Source organism: Rhincodon typus, chromosome 2, assembly GCF_021869965.1.
Source record: "Rhincodon typus isolate 14 chromosome 2, sRhiTyp1.1, whole genome shotgun sequence".
Classification (NCBI taxonomy): Eukaryota; Metazoa; Chordata; class Chondrichthyes; order Orectolobiformes; family Rhincodontidae; genus Rhincodon; species Rhincodon typus.
The window spans coordinates 141,322,334-141,350,309 of record NC_063333.1 but is presented as its reverse complement, the minus strand read 5'-3'; the positions used below and the strand labels follow the sequence as shown (position 1 = coordinate 141,350,309).

Genomic DNA, 27,976 nt, shown 5'->3' with positions numbered 1-27,976 from the left:
GGTAGGGGGAGGGGAGATTTTGAAGCTTGTGAAATCCACATTGATACCATTGGGCTGCAGGGTTCCCAAGCGGAATATGAGTTGCTGTTCGTGCAACCTTCGGGTGGCATCGTTGTGGCACTGCAGGAGGCCCAGGATGGACATGTCGTCTGAGGAATGGGAGGGGGAGTTGAAATGGTTCGCGACTGGGAGGTGCAGTTGTTTATTGCGAACCGAGCGTAGGTGTTCTGCAAAGCGGTCCCCGAGCCTCCGCTTGGTTTCCCCAATGTAAAGGAGGCCACAACGGGTACAGCGGATACAGTATACCTCATTAGCAGATGTGCAGGTGAACATCTGCTTGATGTGGAAAGTCGTCTTGGAGCCTGGGATGGGGGTGAGGGAGGAGGTATGGGGGCAGGTGTAGCACTTCCTGCGGTTGCAGGGAAAAGTGCCGGGTGTGGTGGAGCTGGAGGGGAGTGTGGAGCGGACAAGGGAGCCACGGAGAGAGTGGTCCCTCCGGAAAGCAGATCAGGGTGGGGAGGGAAAGATGTCTTTGGTGGTGGGGTCGGATTGCAGATGACGGAAGTGTTGGAGGATTATGCGTTGGATCCGGAGGTTGGTGGGGTGGTACATGAGGATGAGGGGGATTCTTTTTTAGTTGTTATTGCGGGGAGGGGGTGTGAGGGATGAGTTGTGGGAGACGCGGTTGAGGGTGTTCTCGACCACTGAGGGGGGGAGGTTGCGGACCTATCCCCACCTACACTCCCCTTTTACTGGCTCCAGCCCCGCCTCTTCGACCTGTCTGTTTCCTCTCCACCTATCTTCTCCTCTATCCATCTTCTATCCACCTCCCCCTCTCTCCCTATTTATTTCAGAACCCCCTTCCCCTCCCCCAGTTCTGATGAAGGGTCTAGGCCCGAAACGTCAGCCTTTCTGCTCCTATGATGCTGCTTGGCCTGCTGTGTTCAGGCATTTATTACAATTAACTATTACATATGAACATTACATTCCTCACGTACATAGTGCCTGGGATAATATTAACCTATTAGCATATTTCAGAAGAGCATGCTTCCAGTTGTGTCATGCAGATTGAGGTAAGATGGAATATGAGATCTTTATTTTCTGGTCACATGCTATATAACAATGAAGATGTCACAAGAATGTTGCTTGAAGACAAACTGACCTTGAGATGCAACACAACTGAAAGTCAGGTTGGAAACTTAAGGGGGTTCCAGAGCTTCGGATCTTGGCAGCTGAAGGCACAAACACCAATTGTGCTGCAGTTAAAATTGGTGATAATCAGAAGAGCATAATTGGAGGAGCACAGAGATCTGAGGGTTGCGGGGCTGGAGGGAGGTGAAACATAGCAAGATTAATGTTGACTGGGGGCGGCGGGGGACACATTGTTGGGTAGCACAGACAATGATGATGTGTACAAAGAACTTGTGTCTAAACCTGTAACAAGGCAACAGGGTTTTGAATGACCCCCAAGGTTGCAGAGCAACATGTGGGCCAGCCACAAGTGGGTTGAAATAGTGGAGTCTCGAGGTAATGGGCAAGAATTAGAAGAGAAGTAAAGTGCAGTGCAGAGAAATGCGTCAAAAACTCAAGCTATTGAGATCAGCAGTGCAAGCAGTTTACAATTTGACACTTGAAGGTAGCACCGTTTTTGTTTCAATTAATTTTGAATGCAAGAATTGTACAACAATAAGACAATGAGAAACAGGAACAGGAATGGGCCGTTTGGCTCCTTGAGCCTGCTCCATCGTTCAACGGGGTCATGGTGGATCTGACATTCCTCATGTCCACTTTCCTGCCCTTTTTCCCCATAAACATTGATTTCCCCAGCTGATCAAGAATCTATTTATCTCAGTCTTAAATATAGATAAGGAATCTGTCCCCACAGCTCTCATTAATTTACAGGAGAATGCTTTTAAGTTTGGAGGAAGAGTTTGGGAGTGCCTGGCTTGCTGTACCTTTGGTAACAGTGCGAGAACTTCTACTACCACACCGTGTTGTTAGTACTCATACAGTATTGACCGAGCACCATCTAAAGTAAAGCAGGTGTTACTACAGTGCAGAACATCATTGTCCAGTGTTGGTTCAATATTGTCAGCTTAGAGCACCATCCAGTGGTGAAAACCTGTGAACGTACCTTCATTTCTTTTCAAATCTCTATATACGTATGGCCAAAGTGAAGTCTTAGATTCATACAGCACAGAAAACGACCCTTCGGTCCAACCAGTCCATGACAAACATAATCCCAAACTAAACTAGTCCCACTATCCCTAATCAATTTCTGCCTCTCTAAATGTCTATAAATTCTATAATTACCTCCAACAATTTACCCACAACCAAAGTCAGACTCACAACTCTATAGTTCTGATTTCTCCTTCCAACATTTCTTAAACAAAGGTACAACATTTGCCACCCTCCAGTCATCAGACACCTTGTGTAGTTATAGATGATGGAAATATTTCTGCAAGGGGTCTTGTAATTTCCTCCCTTACTTCCCACAGCATCCTGGGATACATTAGAAATATTATGCACCAGTAGAAAAATTTTTAGGGGTGAATATACTATTTACAATTTTTTCTGTGTGCGCGAGATGTAGTTGCGTTTGAGGAAGTTAGGATGCTCCCTAGATAGTTTTCAGAGATGAGGGATTAGTCTTGTAACGAAAGATTGAGCAGTTTGGGCCTAAACTCTGGCGTTTAGAAGACATCAAGGAGACCTAACTGAGGTATATAAGATGCTAAAGAGGATTAAAATTGTAGATGTAGAGCAGATGTTTTCTGTTGGAGCAATCTAGAACAAAAGGTCACACTTTAGATTAGGTGGGTTAAACATGGGCAATACAGGAGTAGGGGAACGGGTCTGGGTGGGATGATCTTCGTAGGGGTGGTTTGGGCTGAATGGCCTGTTTCCACACTGTAGGGATTCTGATCTATGATCTATGAGTTTGATGACATGGAATAGCAGATTTAAGGATTGAGGACTTATTTCTCTCAAAGGGTCATGAATCAGTGGAATTCACTGTCCCAGAGTGGGTGGACATTGAGTAAATTTGAGTAGGAGATAGACAGACAGATTTTTAATAAGTGGTAGGTTGAAGGGTTATGGAGAGGCAGAACTCATGGCCAAAACTCCATGATTGATATCATCTTGGCCTCAACTCCATTTTTCTGAGAAAGGGTGACTGGACCTGAAACGTTAACTCTGCTTTCTCTTCTCAGATGCTGCCAGATTTGCTGAGCTTTTCCAGCAATTTGTTTTTGTTTCTGATTATCGACCATGGATAGTATTAAATAGTGGAGTGAGCTCAAGGGGCTGAATTGCTGACTCTTGCTCCTAGTTCTTGTATTCCTACGTGCGTGTTCAGTAGGAAAAATGCTGATTAGGTATCAGCCATGGTTCAATAGGTAGTCAGTCCTCTCACCTTTGGAGTCAGGTAGATAGGTACATCCACAGTGCTGTTAGGGAGGGAGTTCTGCATTTTGACTCAGTGACATTGAAGAGATGGTGACTAGCTTGGAGGGAAGCTTGAAAGTGGTGGGTTTTCTGTATCTGCTGCCTTTGCCCCTTTAGATTGCAGAGAGTGCAGGCATAGGTGATGCTATCGATGGAGTCTTGGTGAGTTGTAGCAGTGTGTTGTGGGTAAATCACCACAAGTTACCTTTTAATTCAGCTACTTAGTAAGAAACTCAAGGCAATCAAGTACTAAAACAATGATTTTAAACTTTATTATATGTAGCAACCAAAGTAAGACCAGCAAGTTAAGTCCCTCAACCCAACCTGGCTATTACCCGAATAATGGTGGCACTTGTCCACATTCCACCAACAGTGTCTGTCTTTGGAAGTGTCCAGGGTTTGATCCTTGCACTGTGGCATTCTTCGAAGTTCTGATGCTGGTTTCTTGTACAATTTTCTTCCTTTCGCATTTCTTTTGTGATATTATTGATTCATCCCCAATAATGATTATACTTTTGGAGACCTCATGTCTGTGGCTTGCTACCTTATCAAAAATAGCTCCCCTGTTCCTTGTTAAATTTGGGGTAATCTGTCCGTTCAAAACGTAGCTTTTCCCACAATTAACTCCTTTAGGGATGGAGAATTTACATGTTGCTTTTAATTCCTCTATAACAGCTTCTCCTTGCCCCTTTCATCTTGAAAGGCCGCTTATTCCAGAACGTGTTATTGCTGACTCTTTCAGTCCTTGAAGTTAAAGTCCTGAAGTTACATTGTCACAGTGTGTTAAAGATGGTTGATATTGCTGCTACTGTGCACCAGAGGTGGAGGGAGTCAATGTTGAAGGTGTTGGATAAGACGTGGATCGAATGGGATGCTGCTTGCATGTTTGTACTTCACTTGTTCCAGGCAAGAGGAGAGTATTCCATCACACTCCTGACTTTGTCTTGTAGATGGTTACAGGTTCTTGGTGAGTTACTTGCTGTAGGAGTGCAAGCCTTTGGCATGCTGTTACACCCACAGTATTCTAAATGTCTTGTCCAGATTGGTTTCTGGTTAGTGGTAACCTCTAGCATGTTGAAAGTTGGATAATTCAGTACTGACATTGAATGGCAAGGGTAGAATGTTAAATTCTCTGTTGTTGAAGTTATTCCCTGGCACTCGTGTGATACAATTTTTGCTTGCTACTAGTCAGCCCAAACCGGTGTTATCCAGGTCTCACTGCGTACGCACATGGACTGGTTCAGTATCTGAGGAGAACAGGATTTTTCTGGGCACTTTTCCATGTAGATTCTCATATTGTATCTGTACTACAACAGCTTAGCTAAGAGTATAGCTAATTCTGGAGCACGCATATTCAATTCTATTGCAGGAATGTTGTTAGGGCCCATAGCCTTGGCAGCAGGACAGGGCATATCTATGGATTGTAGTGTCTGGGAGCACTGGCACTCCTCACTTAATCTGACTATATCCTTTAAGGGGTTTGGTCAGCTCAGTTTGCTGGACAATCAGTTTGCCTTGCAGAATAACACCACTAGCATGGATTCAATTTCCAAACTGGCTGAGATCACCAAGAAAGTCTCATCTTCTCAACCTCTCCCTTTGCCTGTGGTATGGTAACCCTCAGGTTAAACTCTCCAGCAGTCATCTCTTTCTAACAAGAGATCAGTCCACTGGGATGTGGCAAATTTACTTGCATCCTTCTGCGGTCTGTGTCATCCATGCAACTTTCCTTCCCATCTATTTTAGTGTCATCTGCAGCCTTGGTTATAACACAAAAATCATTTTTACATATTGTAAAAATAGTGGCCCCAGCACTGATCCCTGTGGCATACCACTAGTTACAGGAGTTTGGACTGTTTTCTTTTGGGAAGCAGGTATTATAAGACCTGTTCAAATTCATGAGGGGCCTGGGCAGTGTAGCTAACAGAAGAACCGTTCCCACCAGTGAAAAGGTTGAGAACTAGGGGACACAGGCAAGACAATTGGCAATGACGAATGAAGGAAAATGTTTTCCATGTGGCAGGTGGGTAGGATTTGGAATGTGCTACTCGAGAGGTTGATAGAGGCAGATTTAATTGAAGCATTTAAGAGGGCATGAGGCTCTTGTGAAAAAGAAGCATGTACAGGGGGCACAGGAAAAAGGTTGGGCAGTGATACTAGTTGAATTTCTCCGACCGATACAGTGGGCCGAATTAGCTGCCTTCTGTCCTGTGTTGTCAAACATATGGGGATTTTGGGCAAATGCAGTTTCCTTTTCTCCTAAAATCAATTTCAGTAGATTTCTGCAAGTTGCTCAGGTTGCAGGGCGAAATGTTTCCTGAGTAGGTTTGCTACCAAGGAAGACTGTTTGCGGCTCTGTGCAGGATAGTTTTTGCGTTCTTTTGGCTTGTTGACTTGTCCATTCTCTGGACGAATTGCTTAAGGCTGAAGAAAGAATAAAAGAATGAGATGCAGGCACGGGCAACAGAAGCACAGTTGCAAAAGTTGGAGTGATCGAGCAGGGACAATCAAAATAAAAACAGATCAAAAATGGTATAGATTAAGTTGAAGACTAAAGTGCTTGGAGGGAGATAAGAACAAACCAAATGGGAAAAGCACATAACCTGCACTAGTCTCTGCCTCTGCCTCTGCCAACACTGGTCCTGTTTAAGTAGTTGACACATAGTTTGGCAAAAGCTGGAAATGTATCAATAATACTTGTTGTTGATGAAAACTGCAGACAAGCTGAATAATTGAAAATTGATCAATTCAGGTCCATAATTGTGGTTTATAAATAGGAAATACCATTTTGACAACTCAATCTTTCAGTTCTGTTTACGCCTGTCCTGGTTAGCAAATCCATGCTATCATGAACCAGTGTGGTCTCTTGACTGGCCTTATGAACTTTGTCATTTCCCACTCTTTCCATCTCCTCCCCCGCTGCCACCACCCCCCCCCCCCCAACAACTCATGCTCCAAACTACCCCTAGCCACGTGAATACAGTTATGATTTATATAACTTTATAAAACCTGCATGCCTCTAATGAAAACATCCAAAGTACATTGTTACACATCAATATTTTTCTTTCTTTTTTTTAAGAAAAAAAGCACACAGGTTGTCCAGTTGAGCAATGTAAAGGCTTTCACTGTGTGTTGCTGGTGAGCTGCACACCAGCTAGTTAACTATTCCAGTTAATAAAGTTGGGCAATGCTGCACGTTTACAGAAAGAAGCTGAAGAAAGGTCAGCTTGAATATGGTGTTGACTGCAGTCTGAGAAAAGTCAGGACCATTTTACTTATTGTTCACCTTTTTTTAGTTTTGCCAAGTCTTGCGTTTGCTGCCTTCCTTGCACTTATGTCAGTCAACCCTCCTGTGCTGGCAGGTAAATATTTTGGATGACTTTTTAAATGCATTGAGTTTGGCCAATCTTCAAATCCGAACAGTCATTCCTTGCTGCAAGGCCGTGTGATTAAATTATATCTGTACATGTTCAATTTTAGAAGGGCAAGTTTTTTTTTTTGCTGATCCTGTTTCCTCCCACCTTTTGAATGCAAAGTTGTCATAATTTGTCTGATCCATGTGAAAGTGCGAGTAATTCAAAATTCAAATATTCCTCAATGGTTTTGATTGCACGTTTGTTGTTTATGAACCCTCATCCTTGTCTACAAATGAACCTTTTAGAGGGATCTCCCCAGCCTTGCCTCTAAGCTGCCTTGCAAACATTGACCATTACCTTATCCTCTACATTGTCCTACTTCTCCCAAGGAAGAACAATTTTGCTCGAACCTGTCCAATCCCAGCAGGTTTATGAATGTTTCAAAACCTCTCGCACGTTTTGGTGCCACCTGTCTTGACCCATAGACCATTTTGATGCAATTCAACCCATTCTTCATCTTCAGGTTCCCCTTGCTGTACACCACATCGGATCATGCATTACTCAATGGCATCTTGACTATGCATTCGCTTGAATGCAGTGAAAAGCCTGTTCAGCCCCACATTCTCCTGCTGTGCCTCCTCTCCCATAATCAACTCTCCTGCACCTCAACTGAAATCATACCTATTTTCACCGGCTCCCTGCCTTTGCTACCACTTGCACCCCCCGTTTCCTATCCACTTTGCCATTTTCTGCTTTTCATTTTCTCTTTCTCTGTTCCCTCTCCGCCTTCCTCTCTCTAATGTCCTCTCTTTTGTAACTCCCCTTTTGCCTCCCATTCTCTTGCTTATTTAGCTCCTTTTTTTTTGGCGCCACTCCCCCTCCCTTTCTTCTGTTCATTCTTGCTCTTCTTGTCCCTCCTTTTACTCCGTTTCACATCTTTTTTTGCCCCCCACTTTGCTCAATTTTTTCCCTTCTTTTTACCAAAACCAAGCAGGGCGTTAGTGTGCTGTAACACAGGTCATGCCCATTGAGCATTTGAACAGTACCTTGTCTGGGCAGCTATTCTTTGTGCTTAGTGAGTGCCAACAGGTAATTGGATCCTCATGTGGCTGAGTTTAATGTGTCCTCATTTGACATTCACACTAGACTGGACTGTCATTGGATGTTGATTTGAGTACAACACTGACTACTTTGTTATCATCTTTTGATTCATTTCTGAGTTTGCACTGGTTATACAGGATGTTTCATGGTAATTTTTTAACACAGGCCTGGCAGCATAGAAAGTAAGAGCAAGTGTTGGCCATTCTGCTCTTTTGAGTGCTGAACTGTTCAATAATCTGATCATCCAACTCCATTCCCTGTTTTCGCTTTCTCTCCATACCCTTTGAACACTTTAGCCCTCAGAACAATATCTAAATCCTTTGTGAAAACATTCAAAATGAAATATTGTTTGCCTAGGAACAATTATAGGTCAGCAAAGACTGAGTGACTGGGGGACAGGATTTGCAGCAAGTTTAATGTACAGGCAGCAGAGCTATTGAATAACCTCAATTTCGGTTGGCTGAATGTTTTTGATCCTTTTTATTGGGCGGGAGCATTTTCTTCCTACCTACTTATCCAGACCTCATGATTTTAAAAATGTCTATCAGATCTCCCCTTAGCCAGCTTCTCTCCATGGAGAACAGTCCCATGTTCTTCAATCTACCCTCATAAGTGAAGTTTCTCATCCCTGGAATAATTCTTGTAATCCCTTTAGCACTCTCTGTTAATGTTTTTCCTATAATGTGGAATCCAGAACTGCAGTACATATTTGGGCTGAGATCCTACAAGCATCTTGTAAAGGTTCTTGCTGTTGTACTCTCCTTCCTGATTAGTGAAGCCCAGAAGACACTCTGCTTTATAATCTATTCTCCCCACCTGTCCTAACACCTGTGATCTCTGCACATAAACACTCAGTTCTCTTTGTTCCTGCACCCCACTTATTTCATTTCTCTGTCGTTCTTCTCACCAAAATGCATCCCTTCATAGTTCTCCAGAGGATCCACCTGGATTCCTTTGATGACCTCATGTTGATGAAAGGTCCCTAGTGCTCAGCACAGACTTGTGCACCATTGTTTAGGTAACTTGGCAAATATTGGAAAAAAGACTAGTTTCACCTCTGCAATCAAGGGTTCGAAAAGAATATTGAAGTCTCTGCAGTATTGTTTGGGGTGGAGTTCTGAAATGGTGGGAGGGGGGATGCTGAGTCTAGCCAGAGAGACCTCTGGGCCCGGAGTCCAGAGTGGAGTCAGAGGTTTCCAGACCAAGATTGGCAATGATCTGAGATGAGTACACACCTTTCAACCATTCCACGCCACTTCAGCGCCAGGGACCTGGGTTCGATTCTACCCTTGGGCGACTGCCTGTGTGGACTTTGCACATTCTCCCCGTGTCTGCATGGGTTTCCCCCGGGTGCTCCAGTTTCCTCCCACAGTCCAAAGATGTGCAGGCTAGGTGGATTGGCCATGCTAAATTGCCCATAGTGTTCAGAGAGGTGTAGAGTAGGTGAGTTATAGGGGGATGGGATGCTCTGAGGGTCGGTGTGGACTCGTTGGGCCGAGGGGCCTGTTTCCACACTGTAGGGATTCTATGATTCAGCGTTCGTTTTACTGCAGGCAGCCAGCGTGTTAGCTGACTATCTCTGCACAGGCCCATGTTATAAGAGAAAGCTGAAGCAAGTATCGGGCATTTTCCCTGCACATGTTGGTGGCCTAATGCTTTTGACTTGGGAAAAGGATGGCTCTTGCTGGCTGTGTGGCCAGCATAAGCACTGTGTCCATGCAATGTGGCAGCAGAATTTGATACCAAGAGGGACTCGTAGCTCTGAAAACCTGGGTGTTGCAGAGCTCCATTTTAAGCTGAATTGCTTCAGCTTTCCCAATACACAGATAATCTCAGCCCCTAAGAGCTGCACGCTGTATGGGAGGGGGTAAAACATGTGTGAGTGCCCTACTTTTTTAATCATGTATGAGTGCCATTTATCTATGGAGCTTTCCATTATCAGTAATGAATCATTTGTTCGAAGGAGTCCTGGATTAAGGTTGCTGCATACAATTTGAAAAGTGGAGGGTAAAAAAAAAACACATCAGCAGTTTGCCTGGTCATTGTCATGACTTAATCCATGCTTTGTCAGGGAATTAATATCTCACATGATAACCACTGTTGGCATCCCGAACACTGGTTAGAATCTGTTAGATGCTCTGTCTTAGTGTGTCGTCTATTCCATCTCTCATTAGGATATTTGGAAGTAATGTCTTTTAAAATGTAACTGTTGAATTGTTGAGACCAAACTTAGAGGGAAAGTCATGAGTGAGTAACCTATTTTCTGCAGTACAATCGTTGGGAAGAAGTCTGTTCCACTATTTGAGACTTTGTTAGTTTGAACTCAATACGTGTGTTTAGTTGCGTGGGTCCTCAGCAGCAGGGAAATTGAGTTCGATAAATTCTGGTGGAAAATCTGCACTTTAAGCATATTTGGTCGCAGAAAGGATTGATTTTGTTCCATGTTCTTTGTCTAATTTTCTCTCTCTTCTTTTAATTCTTTGTTTCAGTGCACTTATTTGTGAGCAGCATCAGCCTCGATTGTGTGGCTTGCAATCAGAAGAATTATCCCCCAAAGTTAATTCAGTTTTTTTTCTTAATTTTAGGGAATTAATCATGCATTTTCCGATTTCTTTCCCATTTTAATCGTTGTCGGTCATTGCTGGGGTTCAACCAGTGGTGCTGTGGAATCCATTGTTGCGTTGCCTGCAGTAGAAGTTCTGAAGCTGAATTATTTATTCAGTGCTTTCATAACTCTCGTTCTGTGTGGAGTCTCACAGCCAAGATTCAAGATTTGCCAAATGAGTTACTAAAAAGACGGATGCAAATGCCTTTTTTTTTTGCACAGGCAAAACAGTTGGGCATCTTTTCTAATTGATATTTGAGGGGGGAAAAGAAAACATCTGCCCCACCAGCCTCTGGTTGCTGACTTCTCAAGTGGCCTTGTTCCGGGGACGACCATGACAGCTCTACAAAGATGCTCTGAAACTCTCCTTGAAGCATCGCCTCATTAACATTAATTGCTGGGAGGGGCTTGCTATGGATTATTCAAAATGGCGATAGTATGTCCATCAATTTGCATCATACAACGATGTGGCAGGGAAAGAAAGTTAAAGGAAGGTATTCCTGTTTTCTGGATCCCACCAACTCATGGGATGTCCAGCCCCACATACCAAAAGATCTTTGGGTTGGGAATCAAGCTGTGAAGTCATCTGAAGACCAATCGCAGAAACCAGTGACCCTAAGTGGATGACATCCTGTTATCAAGGAGCAACCGACTTGAGTGGATTTGGAATTGGTGTGAGATGTCTTGCTGCATGTTTATTGCTTTGATCATCACAAGAATGATCCTTGGGATGAAGGGCATGTCATGTGAGGAGCAGTTGAGGACTCAATGAAGTTTAGAAGGATGAGGGTGTATCTCATTGAAACTTAGAGAATACTGAGGCCTGGATAAAGTGGACATGGAGAAGATGTTTCCACGAGTTGGAGGGACTAGGACCTGAGAGTGCAGCCTCAGAGTGAAGGCATACCCCTTTAGAACTGAGCTGAGGAGGAATTTCTTCAGCCAGAGGGTGGTGAATCTGTGGAACTCATTGCCGCGTAGGGCTGTGAAGGCCAAGTCGTTGAGTGTATTTAAGGCAGAAGATAGATAAGTTCTTGATTGGTAAGGGGGTTAAGGGTTATGGGGCGAATGCAGGAAAATGGGGGTTGAGAAACATATCAGCCGTGATCGAATGATGGAGCAGAACTGATGGGCCAAAATGGCCTAATTCTGCTCCTGTGTTATGCTGTTATGATTTTTGTAGGGGTTGTTGCACTAGACGTTCAATCAACATTGGGGTGTCAGTAATTTTTATAACACCATTTGGTCCAAATATGCATAGTGCCCAATGGATTTTTCTATCCTCCTATGTAATGATGCCAAGGAATATGGGTATAGAGTGCAGGAAAGTGATTTGGATGCAGATGATTTAACTGGATAGCAGAGCAGTATCAATGGGCTGAATGGCCTACTTGTGCTTCTGTGTTCTAATGTTTAAAGAAAATGTAAAGAAACAAGAATGAGAGGACGTAGATATAAAGTGCTGAGCCAACAAAGCAAGGGTGATGTGAGGAAGAACCTTTTCACACAGTGCATAGTCAGGAACAGGAATGTACTGCTGGAAGTGTGGTGGAAAAAGGTTCAGTTAAGGCATTCAAGGGCATTGGCTAATTATTTGGACAGAAATGGTATGCGGAGATATGGGGGAAAAGGCAGGAAACTGGCACTGGATAATAGAATAATAGGCAAAACCGCAGCCTCCTGTACTGTAACAAATCTGTGATTCCAAGCAACTTGGCCAGGAAGGAGGGAGACAGAGTCAGAATGAAATATTAAGAGGGTTTTGTGGTTTTTCTTACAGACTGCTGCGGTGGTCAATTAAATAGTGAGACTTGACGATCTCAAAAGAATTGCTCACCGTCTGCAGTCAGAGAATGATGATGGGAAAGAAATTCTCAACCAATTTGTTTTGGGTGCCTGGTGTGACTTTCGGTGGAGATCAGGGGTGCTAGTTATCTTGGCAGGTCTGGCAGGAAGTGTGGAGGAAAAGTTAATGCTTTGGGTCCGGCGACCCTTCCAGTTCTGAGGAAGGGTCACTAGACCCGAAACGTTAACTGTTTCTTTTTTTTTTGTTTTTCCTTCACAGATGCTTTTTTGTTTTTTGTTTTTGTTTCTGATTTATAGTACCTGCAGTTCTTCCGGTTTTTTTGCACTAGTTATCTCAGTTGGCTAAATTGGCATGTGGTTCAGAATAATAACAATGGTGGGACTCCTATTCTGGCTGTGGTAGAAACTTGGGAGACTTGTCTCTTTCCTCTGCTCCCAACTGAAAGATGCAGTGGTGAGTTACTGTCAAAGAATGGCTCAGAGTGATGCTTCAGCAGACAGTGAGCTGACGACCTGTCTTCTGCAAAGTGCACACACCACTGTGACCTAATAGCCTTTCAGGGAAGGAAAATGCTGTCCTTGCATCATCTGGTCAACATGTGACTCCAGATCTACAGCTATCTGGTTGACTCCTACCTGCCTCTGGGCAATTAGAGATAGGCAATAAATGGGTGGCACGGTGGCTCAGTGGTTAGTAGTGCTACCTCACAGCACCAGGGACCCAGATTTGATTCCACCCTCCGGCGACTGTCTGTGTGGAGTTTGCATGTTCTCCCTGTGTCTGCGTGGGTTTCCTCCCATGGTCCAAAGATGTGCAGGTAATGTGGACTGGTCATGCTAAATTGTTCATAGTGTCCAGGGATGTGCAGGCTGGGGGGATTAGACATGGAAAATACAGGGTTATGGGGATATAGTAGGAGGGGTTAGTGAGTCTGGGTGGGATGCTCTTCAGATGGGCTGTTGTGGACTCAATGGGCCAAATGGCCTGCTTCCACACTGTAGAGATTCTATGATTTTAAATGCTAGTCCACCAGCAAAACTCCTACCCTGTCAATAGTTAGGTCTGCAGTTTTATGTCTGGCCACAAGGTGGAATTGTGCCAATGCTGGCAAAGTGACTGGCAAAGGAAAAGCTCCACCACACTCACTGCAATTAAAAGGCAAAGAAATATCATTTCGCTTTTAAATATAAATTGTGTCCCATGTTTGGAATCTTTAAACCATGTCACAAAAATGTGCAATAGTTCAGTGCTGTTTTAAAATAAGCAAATGCAGTTTAGACCTGACTCTGGAAGGTTCTGCCAGGTGCTTGGTAGCAGCTCCAGCTTTCCCTCAAAAGTCCCACAAAGTCAGTGTGTTGGGTCTGATGAGCAAACCTGACTGTATCTAGAAACCCAAAGGTCTGGGCAATTGAATTTCTGAAAGAGATCATGTTGGCTGGCTCAGCAATTAAATATTGCTGAACCTTCCATGTCTCAACCCAGACTCGGGATAAGATTTCACAAATCAGGGCTGTATTTCCTGGAATCTGGAAGACCTAAAAGGTTCAAGAAAGCATAAGGCAGATTATCTTCCATTGGTTCAGGAATTGAAGATTTGAGGATATAGTCAAAAGATCTGAAACACATCCATTGGTCATGAAATTAGCTACACTTTAACTTGGAAAGAATGGTACAGGTTTGTAACTCTGCCACAAAATGGGTGTTGATGCTGAATTGATTGTTGATTTTTAAATCCATGATTGGTAGATTATTTTTATTGAAAGCTGAATGGACACAGGCCAAGACAGTATGTTCACAGATGAGGTATAATCTTTTAGCTGTTTGGTAGAGCTTGAATATTTATAGAGGAAAGACGCATTTTGTCGAAGCTTTTCATCTTACACTTGTCAGGATGCTTGGCAAGAATACCAATAAAAGTGAAAACTAATATTTATACAGCATGAAGAGAGTGCTGATTGGTTAATAAGTCTTAGATGCATTGCCATGGAGAATCCACCAATTACGGTTATTGATAAATAAAAACCTTGTTTCAATTTTAAATCGGACTAGTTGACTCTGGTCACAGTGTGTATGGTGCTTAGATATATTCTTTCTATCTGCAAAGAGTAGGTATTTCTTGCTAATTGTCCTGTTGAGAACAGGACAAAAATCTTAGACAAACTATCTTTTGCTACGTTAATACTGAAGACACAGTCCAGTGGAATGATGGGCCATGTTTGGTGGGCTAAATGGCCTCTTCCCATTTCTATGTTTCCAAATCAAAGTAGTATTAATACAAATTTGAACGGGGTGCCTGACACTGAGCTTTTGCATAATGGGTATTTATGCAGATTAAACATATTCACCACTTCAGTGATTATCTTTGACCTCTCTTCTTTGTCTTGCATCTGATCTGACTGAATTTGACCATGCAAAACAAATCACTTTGAATTTGAATCAGAAAATTTACCCTTTTGGAATTTGTTTGAACTTAAATGTTCTGAATTAAAGGCATTTCTGCTTTTCTAACTAAGACGATGACCAGAGATGAGTACTCTGGTGCTCGGATTACAGTTTTACTTCTAGGTCTGTTGTTTGGATCATTCCGGTAATTTGGTCCACAATTGCCTCTTTGGAATTAGCTGTCGCACTTAGTATGTATCATTGCTAACTGAAAGACATAGGTAAACTTCACCCATTTGCAATTTTCTGTCTGTAGCCTCCTCCAGTACTATAACCCTCAGATCTTTGCACTCCTCCAATTCTGGCCTTTTGCATATCCTCCATTTTAAATTGCTCCACTTTCGGAGGACAAACCTTGAGCTGCCTGGGCCTGAATTCTTGAAATAGTCTCCCTAAGTGCTTCTCTCTTTCTCTCCTTCTCTCCTTTTTCTCTCCTTCTCTCCTTCTCTCCTTCTCTCCTTCTCTCTTTCTCTCTTTCTCTCTTTCTCTCTCTCTTTCTCTTTCATCTGGCTGTCTTCGCCCCTGCCACCCCCACCCACCTCGCATGTGAATGCGTGCTCTTACTCCATCCCTCCCCTCCACACCCTCTCTTCCTCGTCTCTCCTCTTTGCGCTCTCTTCCTCCCTCCCCCTTCCTCTGTCCCTTCAGCCCTCACCACCTCCCCTTCATGCTCACTCTCTATCTCTGCTTTCTTGCTTTCCTGCCTTCCCTTCCCTTCCTTACCCTTGCGCACTCTCTGTCTGTTTCCTTCCCCCTCCCTCTCCGACATGGCAACACTCCTTTGAACTGCCTTGGGACATTTCACAGAATTTACAATGAAATAAATGCAAATTGTTGCAGTTATTTTGCAACAGCATAGTGAAGAATTGATCTGTGGTTCTAATGCAATTGCCTTGATTTGCTCCCTGCCAGATGTGTGCAACAGTACTGACCTTCCAGAAGTTGAAATCATCAGTCTACTGGAAGAGCAACTGCCTCATTACAAGCTAAGAGCTGATACAATTTACGGTTATGACCACGACGACTGGCTTCACACCCCTCTCATTTCTCCAGATGTTAATCTCGATCTCACCCATGAACAAATAGAAGAGACGCTGAAATACATGCGTAAGTACAATCTCAATAACATTGTTAAACTTTGTGTGGTCAAAGGTGAGTAAACAATTTCAAATAAGGTGACCTGGTAACAACTGTGATACTTGAATGTGCATTTACAAGTTCAGTAGGCAGTCGACCATTTATTTCTCATTGGATACCATAGCTATGAATTCAGTAGGAATTATGAAGGATGTTATTGAGCTGCATGTTCATCTATGCTTGACATCAATGGAGGAAAAATAAACTGTTTAAGCATTCATTTTCCTGCAGAGAAGCCTTGGAACTGAGATGACTGACCTCCAACAACTCCAACCATCTCCCTATGTGCCAGGTATAACTGCAACCAGTTTGGGTTCCACCAGGGCTAATCAGCTCCTGACTTCCGTATAACCTTGGTTCGAACATGGGAAAAACAGCTGAATTCCAGACGTGAGGTGAGAGGGACAGCCCTCTACAAAAAGATAGCGTTCGACCTAGTGTGGCATCAAGGAGTGCTAGCAAAACTGGAATCGAGGGGTATCAGGCAGCAAATTCTCCACTGGTTGAAGTCAAACCTGGTACATAGGAAAATGATTGTGGTTGTTGGAGGTCAGTCATCTCGACTCCATAACATCTCTGCAGGAGTTCCTCAGGGTAGTGTCCTAGGCTCGACCATCTTCAGCTGCGTCACCTTCCCTCCACGATAAGGTCAGAAGTTGGGACTTTTACTGATGATTGCACAATGTTCAGCACCATTCTTGAATCCTCAGATACTGAAGCAGTCTATGTTCAAATGCAGCAAGATGTGCACATGGAATTCAGGGAGAGCTTGCCAATTGAATACAAAATTGGCTTGACGTTAGGAGACAGGGTGGTGGTGGAGAGTTGATTTTTGGACTGGAGGCCTGGACCAGTGGTGTTCCACAGGGATCGGTACTGGCTCCAGTTTCTCACATTGTTAGTAAGTTTGTGGATGACACCAAAATTGGTGGTATAATGAAGAAGGTCGTCTAAGTTTACAAAGACATCTTGATCAATTGGGTCAGTGGGCTGAGGAGGACAGATGCAGTTTAATTTGGATAAATGAGGTATTGCATTTTGGTAAAACGAACAAGGTCAGGATTTATACAATTCATGGTAGGTCCCTGAGTAGTGTTGTAGAACAGAGATCATGGGGTTTAGATGCATAATTCTTTTGAAATTTGTGTCACATGTAGACAGGCTGGTTAAGAAGGCATTTGGCATGCTTGCCTTCAATTGCTCGGATTGTACAAGAGGTTGGTGAAGCCTCTTCTGGACTACTGTGTGCAGTTCTGGTCGCCCTTCTATAGGAAGGATATTATTAAATTGGAGAAGGTTAAGAAAAGATTTACCAGAATGTTGCTGGGAACGGAGGGTTTGAGTTATAAAAATAGGCTGGGACTTTTTCACTGGAGTGTAGGAGGTTGAGGGGTGTCCTTTATAGAGGATTATAAAAAACACATGGGATTTAGATAAAGTAAATAGCCATAGTCTATTCCCTAGGGTGGAGGAGTTCAAAACTAGGGAGCATATTTATCAGGTGAGAGGAGAGTTTTTAAAAAAAGGTTCTCGGACAACTTTTTTTTAAACATGGTGGTTCATGTATGGGATGAACTGCCAGAGGAAATAGTGATGCAGGTACAGTTACAACATTTTAAAAAGACATTTGGATAAGTACATTAATAGACACGCTTTGGAGACGTACGGGCCGAATGCGCGCACAAGTGTTTAGTTTGGGAACGTGGTCGACAGGGACTAGTTGGACTGAAAGGTCTGTTTCCATGCTGTATGACTTGAGGAACAATATCCAGGCTTGGGCTGACAAGTGGCGAGTAACGTTCGCGCCAGGCAATGACCATGTCCAATGAGAGACAATCGAATCACTGTCCCCTGACGTTCACTGTCATCACTGAATCACTCACTATTCATATTCTGGGAGTTACCATTGACCAGAAACTCAACCAGACTCACTACATAAAACACAGTGGCTACGTGAGCAGGTCAGAGGCTAGGAATACTGTGGCAATTAACTCACCTCCTGAATCCCCAAAGTGTACCCACCATCTACAAGGCACAAATCAGGTGTGTGATGGAATACTCCCCACTTGCCTGGATGAGTGCAGCTCCAAAGCACTCAAAGCTTGACACCATCCAGGACAAAGCAGCCCGCTTGATTAGCCCCACATCCACAAACATTAACTTCCTCCACCACCAACACTCAGTAGCAGCAGTGTGTACTATCTACAAGATGCACTGCAGAAATTCACCAAAGATCCTTAGACAGCACCTTCCAAACCCACGCCCACTTCCATCTAGAAGGACAGCGGCAGCAGATACGTGGGAACACGACCAACTGCAAGTTCCCCTCCAAGTCACTTACCGTCCTGACTTGGAAATATATTGCCGTTCTTCTCTGGTCATGGAATTCACCCCCGAGGCCTTTGTGGGTCAATCTATTGCACATGACTGCAGTGGTTCAAGGTGGCAACTTGTCACCACCTTCTCAAGGGCAACTAGGGATGAGCGCTGGCCCAGCCAGCGATGCCCACACCCTGCAAGTGAACAAAAACAAAATTTCCCTTCATTCCCGTTAGTTCCAGTTTTGCTAGAGCTCCTTGATGCTACATGGACTTGATGTCAAAGGCAGTAACTCTCACCTCCCTGGAATTCAGCTGTTTTGTCCATGTTTAAACCAAGACTAACATAAGGTCAGAAGCTGAGTGGCCCTGGTGAAACCCAAAGTGGGCATCAGTGAGCAGGTTATTGCTGAGTAGGTGCTGCTTAATAGCACCATTGACACCACCTTCCATCAATTTACTGATGATCAAGTGTAGACTGGGGTGGTGATTGGCTGGCTTGGATTTGTCCAGCTTTTTGTGTACAGGACATGCCTAGGCAATTTTCACATTGTCTGATAATGCTAATGTTGTGACTGTACTGTAAGAGCTTGACTAGGGGCGCAGCAAGTCCCGGAGCAGAAATCTTCAGTCCTACTGCCGGAATGTTGTCACGCCCCATAACTTTTGCAGTATTTGGTGACTCCAACTGTTTCTTGATAACATGTGGAGTGAATAGAATTGCCTGAAGATCTGCGATGCTGAAGAACACAGAATGTGGACACATTTATTTGAAAGACAAACTGCAAAATAAAAAATGCCAACTCCATCTTTGAATCCTCCATGGATATGGAATAAAGCTCTAACATTTCTTTAAGAAGGAGAGAAGGAATCCTGACCACCATGGGCCAATAAGCTCAATGCTGAGGATAAGGAAACTGAGACAATAATTCAAGGGAAAATCTGATGTCTTTGAAATCTATGGGTTAAAAGACCAATTGAAGTTAGAATGTGTTTGAACAATTTGGCTGAGTTCTGGTAATGGAAAAGGGTGTTGGCCATGGGATTGATGTGTTGGTGGATCAGCAAAATAGGCTTGTTGTAAAATTTGATGCTCTTGGGATTAAAGAGACAGTCAGTGAGAGTATGGAATTGGCAGATATGATTGCATGGTTGTTTTTCTTTTCCACAAGATGGATGCTCCTCCTCTGAGAGTCCCTCAGGGTTGGAGATGACTTCTGCTGCTCCAGTTTAATGGGTTTTGAGATAGCTGATTACTCCTATGCACTGTCTGTGAACTCTCCACATGCCAAAGGACCAGATTGCAGATGAGAAGTACTTTATGAATTTACGATGTGAAATACATTATCTGAAAAGATGGTGGAAGCAGACTGAGAAGTGTAATAACTTTCAAATCTTTGATGCGTAAATCATTATCTGGCTGTGCAGTAAGGACAGAGGATTGGGACTACCTGGATATATCATGAAGAGACTGTGTGCATAATGGGTCAATTGGCCCCTTTCTATGCCTTTTCAATTTTATTTTCCATGATTCCAATCACAGTGAGTGAAGGAAATGGAATTGGAAGCACAAATATCAACTTTTGGCAGGATGCAATCTGTATGTTCAACTGGATCAAAATATTGCAGATCAACAAATTAAAAATATTGCAGATGTTGGAAACTTGAAATAAAAACCGAAAATGAGGAGGTGGAGAAATATCTTCACCCAGATAGTGGGGAGCCTGTAGAATTCTCTGTCACAGAAAGCAGTTGAGGCAAACTAATTGTTTTCAAGAAGGAGTTACAGATCGTTAAGGCTAAAAGGGAGCAAAGGGAATGGGATGAAAGTGGGAACAGGGTACTCAGTAGGATGATCAGTTACGATCATACTGAATGGTGGAGCAGGCTTGAATGGACTACTCCTACTCATCCTCTTTTCTACGTTTCTGAGGAAGCAAGTTCATAGAATCCCTACAATGTGGAAACAGGCCATTCGGCCCAACAAGTCCACACCACCCCTCTGAAGAGCATCCCACCCCGACTCATTTCCCCATACCCCTGCATTTCCCCAAGTCTAACCCATCTAACCTAAACATCCATGGACACCACGGGCAATTTAGCATGGCCAATCCACCTAACCTGTACATCTTTGGACTGTGGGAGGAAACCGGAGCACACGGAGGAAACCCACGCAGATGCAGGGGGAACGTGCAAACTCCACACTGACAGTCGCCCGAGGGTGGAATTGAACCCGCGTCCCTGGTGCTGTGAGGCAGCAGTGCTAACCACTGAGCCACTGTGAGCCAAGTTAACGGTGACTTCTTCAGCACTTTCTTTTTTATTCATTTCACAGGATGAGAGCTGAAATAACTGCACAGAGGCCGCTATCCTGTCACCTAGTCATCCTTTTATTTACATGTGCACGGTGCATGGACTCTGACCAGCCAGCTCAAAGCCTGTCCTTAGAACGAGGAGACTCTCTGAATCTTCTGTTTATATCTGTCAGCCAGGGCTCCCTGATTGGCTCAGGTTAACAGCCCCAATCAAGGAATCCATTGTCAGGGATCCACCTGGCCTTCATTCCAGTCACTACAAGAGCGTTGCTGGCTAGGCTGGCATTCATTGCCCATTACATAACTTGGTGTCTGATGACGCAGTTTGGCACTCAGATAGTCATGGATTCAAGGAAGGGATTGAAGAGGATAAGATGGGAGTTTGAGATCATTGTGGTGAATTATCCTCCTGCTTGGAGGAAGCAGCATGTAGCAAGAATGATGGAAGTTCTGTCAGAGGACTTGTGAATGCATGGGTGTGATATACATCTCCAGTTATTAAAATGCAAACTTGCGAAGTGTAATTTAGTGAAAATCAACCAAATTGATTGAGCTTTTTACTGCTTGCATTTGAGTAAACTTTTCCTGGCAAAGGACTTGATATGTACTAAACATGCTAGTCTTATATAATACACGCACCAGCCAGTTGATATTCAATTCCAAATTAAATATGTGCACTCATGTTTGTGTATTTCTGCAAATGGCATGAGTTTAATAATTAATTAATGAAAATTTACAATTTGTTATCCATTGATTTTAAACTGTTTTCTGTTAAACAAAACACAGTGACATAATGGCGTCACTGTAGATAAGAAGCTCATTGCAAGTTTGGTTTTTGCTTTATTTATTGACAGGATGTCGACTTTGACAAGGCAGGCCTTTATTATTCATTGCTCGTTACCTTTGGAAAAGGTGATGAAGTTCCTTGAATACAACTGAATGGTTTGCCAGGTCACTTTAGGGGCCATTTAAAAGTCAACCACAGTGCTATAATCATTATAGACCAGACCAAGTAAGATGGCAGATTTCTTGCCTAAAGGTGATAAATTAACCAGGATGGGTTTGACAGAAGTCCAGTGGTTTTATGGGTACTATTATTGATATCAGCTTTTTATTTTACATTTTGTTTAATTACTTACTTACTTTTAAAATCCCTAGTTGCCCTGCTAGGATTGACATTTCTGTTTCTGGATCGTTAGTGTAAGTCTCTGAATTAATATTTCAGTAACAATTGCTATGCTGCGCACACACTCTCTGGAGGTACCACACTATAAAAGGGTGTTGGCGACCATAGGCTTCCATTTGGTTTTTTGTATTTATAGAATCCCTACAGTGGTGAAAGTGGCAATTTGGCCTATCAAGTCCACGCTGACCCTCTGAAGATCATCCCACCCAGACCTAGCCCTGATCTCATTCCCATAACCTCACATTTACCACTACTAATCTACTTAACATGCACATCTTTGGATTGTGGGAATGTGTGAGAGTAGGTGAAAGCTCTTTCCAACTTTTTCACCTGGGAGAAAAGAATATTACCGAAAGCCTGAATTTTAACAGTCGTTATGATAAGATCATAATAAATACGCACAGGAGTAGATCATTCAGCCGCTCAAACCTGCTACCCCATTCAACAGGATCACGGCTGATCTGACATTCCTTACATCCACTTTCCTGTCCTTTCCCTATAACCTTTGATTCTCCTACCGATCAAGAATCTGTCTATCTCAGCTTTAAAAATACACAAGGACCCAACAGCTGTCTGTGGCGAGAAGTTCCAAAGAGTCTCCACTCTCTGAGAAGAAATTCTTCACTCACTATTAAATTGACACCCCCTCTATTTTGAGACCATGCCCTGTTGTCCTACAATGTAGAACTACTTCATGTTCCCGCGCAAGGACACTTTACGAACAGATTTTTTAATGACGTGCTATGTACTTTTTAAGGAGGTGTCAGTTAGCTCCGTTGGCTAGACGGCTGATTTGTGATGCAGAGTGATGCCAATGGTGTGGGTTCAATTCCTGCACCAGCTGAGTTTACCATGAAGGACTGTCCCTCTCAATGTCATCCCTTGCCTGAGGCATGGTGATCTTGAGGTTAAACCACCACTAGCTGTCTTTTTTCTAATGAGAGTCAGAAGTCACACGGCACCAGGTTATGGTCCAACAGGTTTATTTGAAATCACAAGCTTTTGAGTGTTTCACTTCACCTGACGTAGGTGCAGCGCTCTGAAATCTTGTGATTTCATATAAACCTGATAGACTATAACCTGGTGTCCTGTAACTTCAGACTTTGTCTACCCCAGTCCAACACCAGCACCTCCACATCATCTCTGATGAGAGAGCAGCCCTATGGTCCGGGAGGAATGTGGTGACTCTACCCCTTATGAACCTTAAGGGACTTCGTTTAGCTCTTTGAGATATTTTTATTTGCCAGTTACCTCATGACAAATATTTTGCATAAACAAGTTACAATAGTAAATGTCAGAAAATCATAAAATGTTGGAAGCCAGAAACATACCATATGGTCCAGTAGGATCACTTTATCAGGTAATCAAATGTTAATTGTTTTCAAGCAGAAGGCTTAATGCTAAAAAAGTACCTGAAAGTACAAACCTGTCTTCCCAATGTTTGTTTAAAGTTATATATGGTTTATTTATGGTGTGACCATTTTGTTTATTGAACATTCCAGCATTTTTACTTCCTTTGAATGGGTTGGGAACATTCAACAATTAAAAATTTACGTGCAAAAGCTTTGTACCCTTTTTTTTTTTGAAAGGGATTTCCTGACAGAACTGTTACAGTTTTACTGGCTGCATGACCCTGAGGGATTATGAGGAATTTGTCACAAACCAACTGGGATTATAAAATTTCAGTGTGAATGGATCTGGAGGCATGCTGTAAAACAATGTACTGGTATATTGTTCATTGCAATCGTACCCAAGTTGTTTTTTCTACATTTATAGATAATTATTTTGGTAAATCTTTAGAAGTGTTGTACCCTGGAAACACTGTCTTCAACTTTTTAAATTCTCACAAGTAATTGTGCTTGTTGCTTTTAATCATTAATTTTAATGAAGGAGAGTGATTACTTTGCTTGTTTAGTTAAAAGCAAATTGTTGCAATTGGGAATGGGGTGTTTTGTTGTCTGCTGGTAGTACGTGGGAGTCTTTTCAACAATTTCACTTCTAACCTATTGGAGGAAAATAATCCTTACGACTTGATGGGTTACCAAGATCTATTCAAAAATATTTTACAGTGATACGGTTGTCAAGTTCTTAGTTTATTCCAGATAAATTGGAAAACTAAGATCATATTACACCAAATATCTTTCGGATGTATCAGATGATTTTAACTTAAACTGTGTATTTTACTGTGTGCCAGAAGTTTGAGAATGTGTGTTTATAGTTATAAATGTCTCCACCATGAAGACATTACCTACCCAAAAACGTGTCTTGAAAATTTGTTTAATGTTACCTCTGTAATGTTGACTCAAATATCCACACTTAGTTATTTTAATCAAACTGTTTGGACATGTTGTGACACAAATAGTAGGAACTGCAGATGCTGGAGAATCTGAGATAACAAGATGTAAAGCTAGATGAACACAGCAGGCCAAGCAGCATCAGAGGAGCAGGAAGGCTGACATTTCGGGCCTAGACCCTTCTTCAGAAAAAAAGGGTCTAGACCCGAAACATCAGCCTTCCGGCTCCTCTGATGCTCTCTGGACGTGTTGTGACACCCACTTCTGGGTCAGATGGGACGTGAACTTAGACCTTGGACTGGGGACACTAACACAGCACCCCACTACAAGAATCATGATATCAGTGTTTGCACCTTGAAAGAAATTTATAAATGGACGAATCGGCAACATGTTAAGCAAGTTGAAGCACTGGTGCTTTGCATTTGTTCATGCATATGGCTTTGTCTGTGTAATGTTTGGCTCTGAGTTTGATGGCTGACTGATCTTGAACATGCCCTTTTTCAAAATTAAGCCTTTATTCTAATAAATCAACCCCAGCCTACTACTATGTGTTTTCTCGCTAAACAGCTTGGTTCACTGTTTTGCAAGCTCTTTGACACGGATAACAGTGCAGCTGCACACACCAACTAACATTTCCACTCAATCAGATTAAGCTAAACTGGGCATTTGTCCTTTGCTGAATTCCGTATGGCTATTCAGCAGCTGAGGCCATGTTTCTCAGGAGCTTAAAATGAGCAGCACAAAGCCAAGTTTAGGATGGGTGTGGTAAAATGGGAGGAATAGTTGAGTAGTGTCCTGGTTGTATTTAATTCAATGGTTGGATCTCTCAATCGTTTAAACTTTCAGTGGATTGTAGTTCACCTGAAAGCTTGTTTTTTTTTTTCAAGCCTTTTGCACGTTAAGTGGGTTTTTCCATCAATTTGCAATGTGCACCATAATGTTTAAGTGATATTTATGAGATAGGTGCCCTAGTTATTGTATGACTATCAAGGGGCAGAAATCAGATTTCACAAGAAAATTGCACCTACTGAAGCTACAGCCGAAGATATACCCAAATTATCAAATGTATAAAGCACATTAAATTGGATCCTCGGGCTGTATGCTCCCAAGACACACATCTGTTAATTAGGGTCAATATTTCTACTCCTGCCCAATATACTGTACAATGCCTCACTGTCTCATTCTCTCACTTGCAAATTCATTTATGAAAATGAACGTGAAGTAGGAGGAGTAGACCACATCATCTCCATTTCAATAAATTGATAGCTGATCCACCTATACTTTTACTTTCCCATCTTAATGCTTTAGATGTTCAAAAATCTATTAATCTCAGTCTTGAATATTTTAACCTCGGGAAACGTGAGGATATGCACTTTAGCAGGGTGAATAGAGGAGCTGAATATTATTTAAATGGAAAAAGACTGCAGAAAGCTACGGAACAGAAGGATTTTGGGATCCTCGTCCATAAATTACAAAGGTAGCACCCAAGTTTCAGCAGCTAATGGAGAGGCAAATGGAATGTTAGCCTTTTATTTCAAAGGGAAGGGAGTGTAAAAGTACGGAGGTTTTGCTAAAAATATTCAAGGCACTGGTCAGACCACAAATGCCATGAGTAGTTTTGGGCCTTTCTATCGAAGGAAAACTGAAGTTGGAGGCAATCCAAAGGAGGTGCATTAGGCTGACACCTGGTATGGAGGGGCTATCTTATGGGGAGAGGATGAGTAGGTTGGAAGATACTTTTTGGAATAGAAAGAGAGGTGATGATTCTTGGAGGATTAACAGGTCGGAAAGGATTTTTCCCTTGTGGGAGAGTCTAGGACCAGAAGGCATAATCTCAGGATAAGGGGTTGCACGTTTAAAACAGAAATGAGGAAGAATTTCTTATTTCAGAGGATAGTAAATCTGTGAAATTCTTTTCTGTAGAGGGTTGTCCAGGATAGATCATTTGTGTATACTCAAGGCTGAGATTGATCTCTAATCAGCAAGAGAATCGAGGGTTATAGGGTAAAGGGCAGGAAAGTGGAATTGAGGTTTCTCAAATCAGCCATGATCTGAATGGCAGTGCAGATTCAATGGGCTGAATAGCCTACTTCTGTTCCTCTACATCTTTTGGACTTGCCTGATTCAACTGCTAGAGAATTCCAGTGGCTCTAAACTTGTCACGGTCCTAAACGTTCAATCCCATTATTTTAACTGAGGCAGTAACCCAAACTTGTAGGCTGTCCAGCCAGGGAACAAACGACTCACTATACAGCCTGTCACCTTCTAAAATGCTTATGTTTCATCGAGATTACCTCATCTTCTAAACTCCAGAGAAGGTAAATCAATTTTGCACGAGATATCAGGCTCCACACACAAGATATGCATTCTTGCAGTCTTACCAGTTTTGTCAGCAATTTCTAATTAGTTTAAGTAGCATCAGGTACAAATGCATAATGGAATATAGCAAGGTCCAGAGTTTTGTGTTCTGCACTACACTACAGTATATTATGCTGTTAAATACGTATGATTATCCTTTGAAAAGCTGAAGTTCCTGCTCATGCTACTCTAAGTATTTCAATGTTTGGTGCATTTCTCAAATGATTGCACAAACAATCAACCCTGACCAAGTGTGTATTCTGATAGTGTATAAGGGCAAGTTATGCAGTTCTTGTCAGTCTACTGTTCCAGGTTCCTATCATCGGTTAGCTCAGTTGGCGAGATAACTGATTTGCAATGAAGAGTGACGCCAACAGTGTGGGTTTGACTCCCATGCTGGCTCAGGTTACCATGAAAGTCCCGCCTTCCCATGGTGACCCTTAGGTTAAATTACCATCAGTCAATGCTCTAATGAGAGAACAGCCCTATGGTCAGGTAGGACCATTGAGACTTTACCAATCTTTCAAATTGTCTTGCACAAAAAATCCCACAAAACTATCGTAATAAGATGTGTTCTTGTGTTTAAAAGAACCACAGTAGCCTCATGTGAATACTTTCAGTGACTGTCCAGCCAATAACCAACTGCAAAAGTAAACCCATAAAATCGATCAACCCAGAAGTCATTCAGGAATGCAACTTGACCAGTATCATCATCATTTGGTATCATGAGCCTACATTGGTGATTTTCCTAAATTCCTAGTAGATCTTGAACGTCCTGAAATTAACTCATGGCTTGACATAGAATAAATTAAGCATGACTTCTGTTTCCTTAGAAATTGCCACACCTCAAGTTGTTGAATGAATGTCATGATCTAATGCTTGGCTGCCTTGCCAGAAAGGAATGTGAAGATAAAGACACTTGTGAAGCAAGGCAGTGCCAGGAGTGGTTTTTCCCTTCACAATGCATGCCTCCCTGCACTTCTATTATGGCCACACCTTATTTCTAACAGACTTTTTATGACTAAGTAGTTGTCAATAATCTTTTTGTGAACACCAGTGAAACATTAAGATTGGTACCTGCCTGTTGTTAAACATTTATTTCTATAAAATAGCACAAGTACAAAATTTTGTTGAACATCATAACTCCACAGTCTTCAATAAATGCTGAGATGTCTAGAACAGTTATCACATGATGCTTAGGCTTGTTGGATGTGATCTTCATGTCACAAGAACACAGTACACCTCTTCTACATGCCAACTTAGTTAGACACCCACGTAGAGAATGAGGGGGAACCAATTGGGTGCTCTACTAAAGTAGATACAAGAGAAAGCTAATTTAGCCAATTGCATGTTTTGCCATTCAATGAGATCATGGTTGATCTGTTACCTAACTCCATATACTTGTCTTTCCCTCATTTATTTCTTTAATACCTTCAAAAATCCATCAGTCTATTTTAAAATTAATAATTAATCTAGTATCCATTGCCATTTGGGAAGAAAGCTCAAACCTGTTCCACCTTTTCAAAGAATCACAGGATCCCTACAGTGTGGAAACAGGCCCTTCGGCCCAGCAAGTCCATACCATCCCACAGAGCATCCCCCCCCCC

At 42.6% G+C, this 27,976-nt stretch overlaps 1 protein-coding gene across 3 annotated transcripts in view; it reads left to right on the top strand.

Annotated features, from left to right (window-relative positions):
* Positions 1–27,976, top strand: part of trak1a (trafficking protein, kinesin binding 1a) — a 189,126-nt gene that overhangs the window by 83,068 nt on the left and 78,082 nt on the right. For all 3 annotated transcript variants that reach the window (XM_048613609.1, XM_048613592.1, XM_048613603.1), the window contains exon 4: positions 15,674–15,868. In XM_048613609.1, coding sequence (XP_048469566.1) covers positions 15,674–15,868 — 195 coding nt within the window. The remainder of the gene's footprint in view (positions 1–15,673; positions 15,869–27,976) is intronic.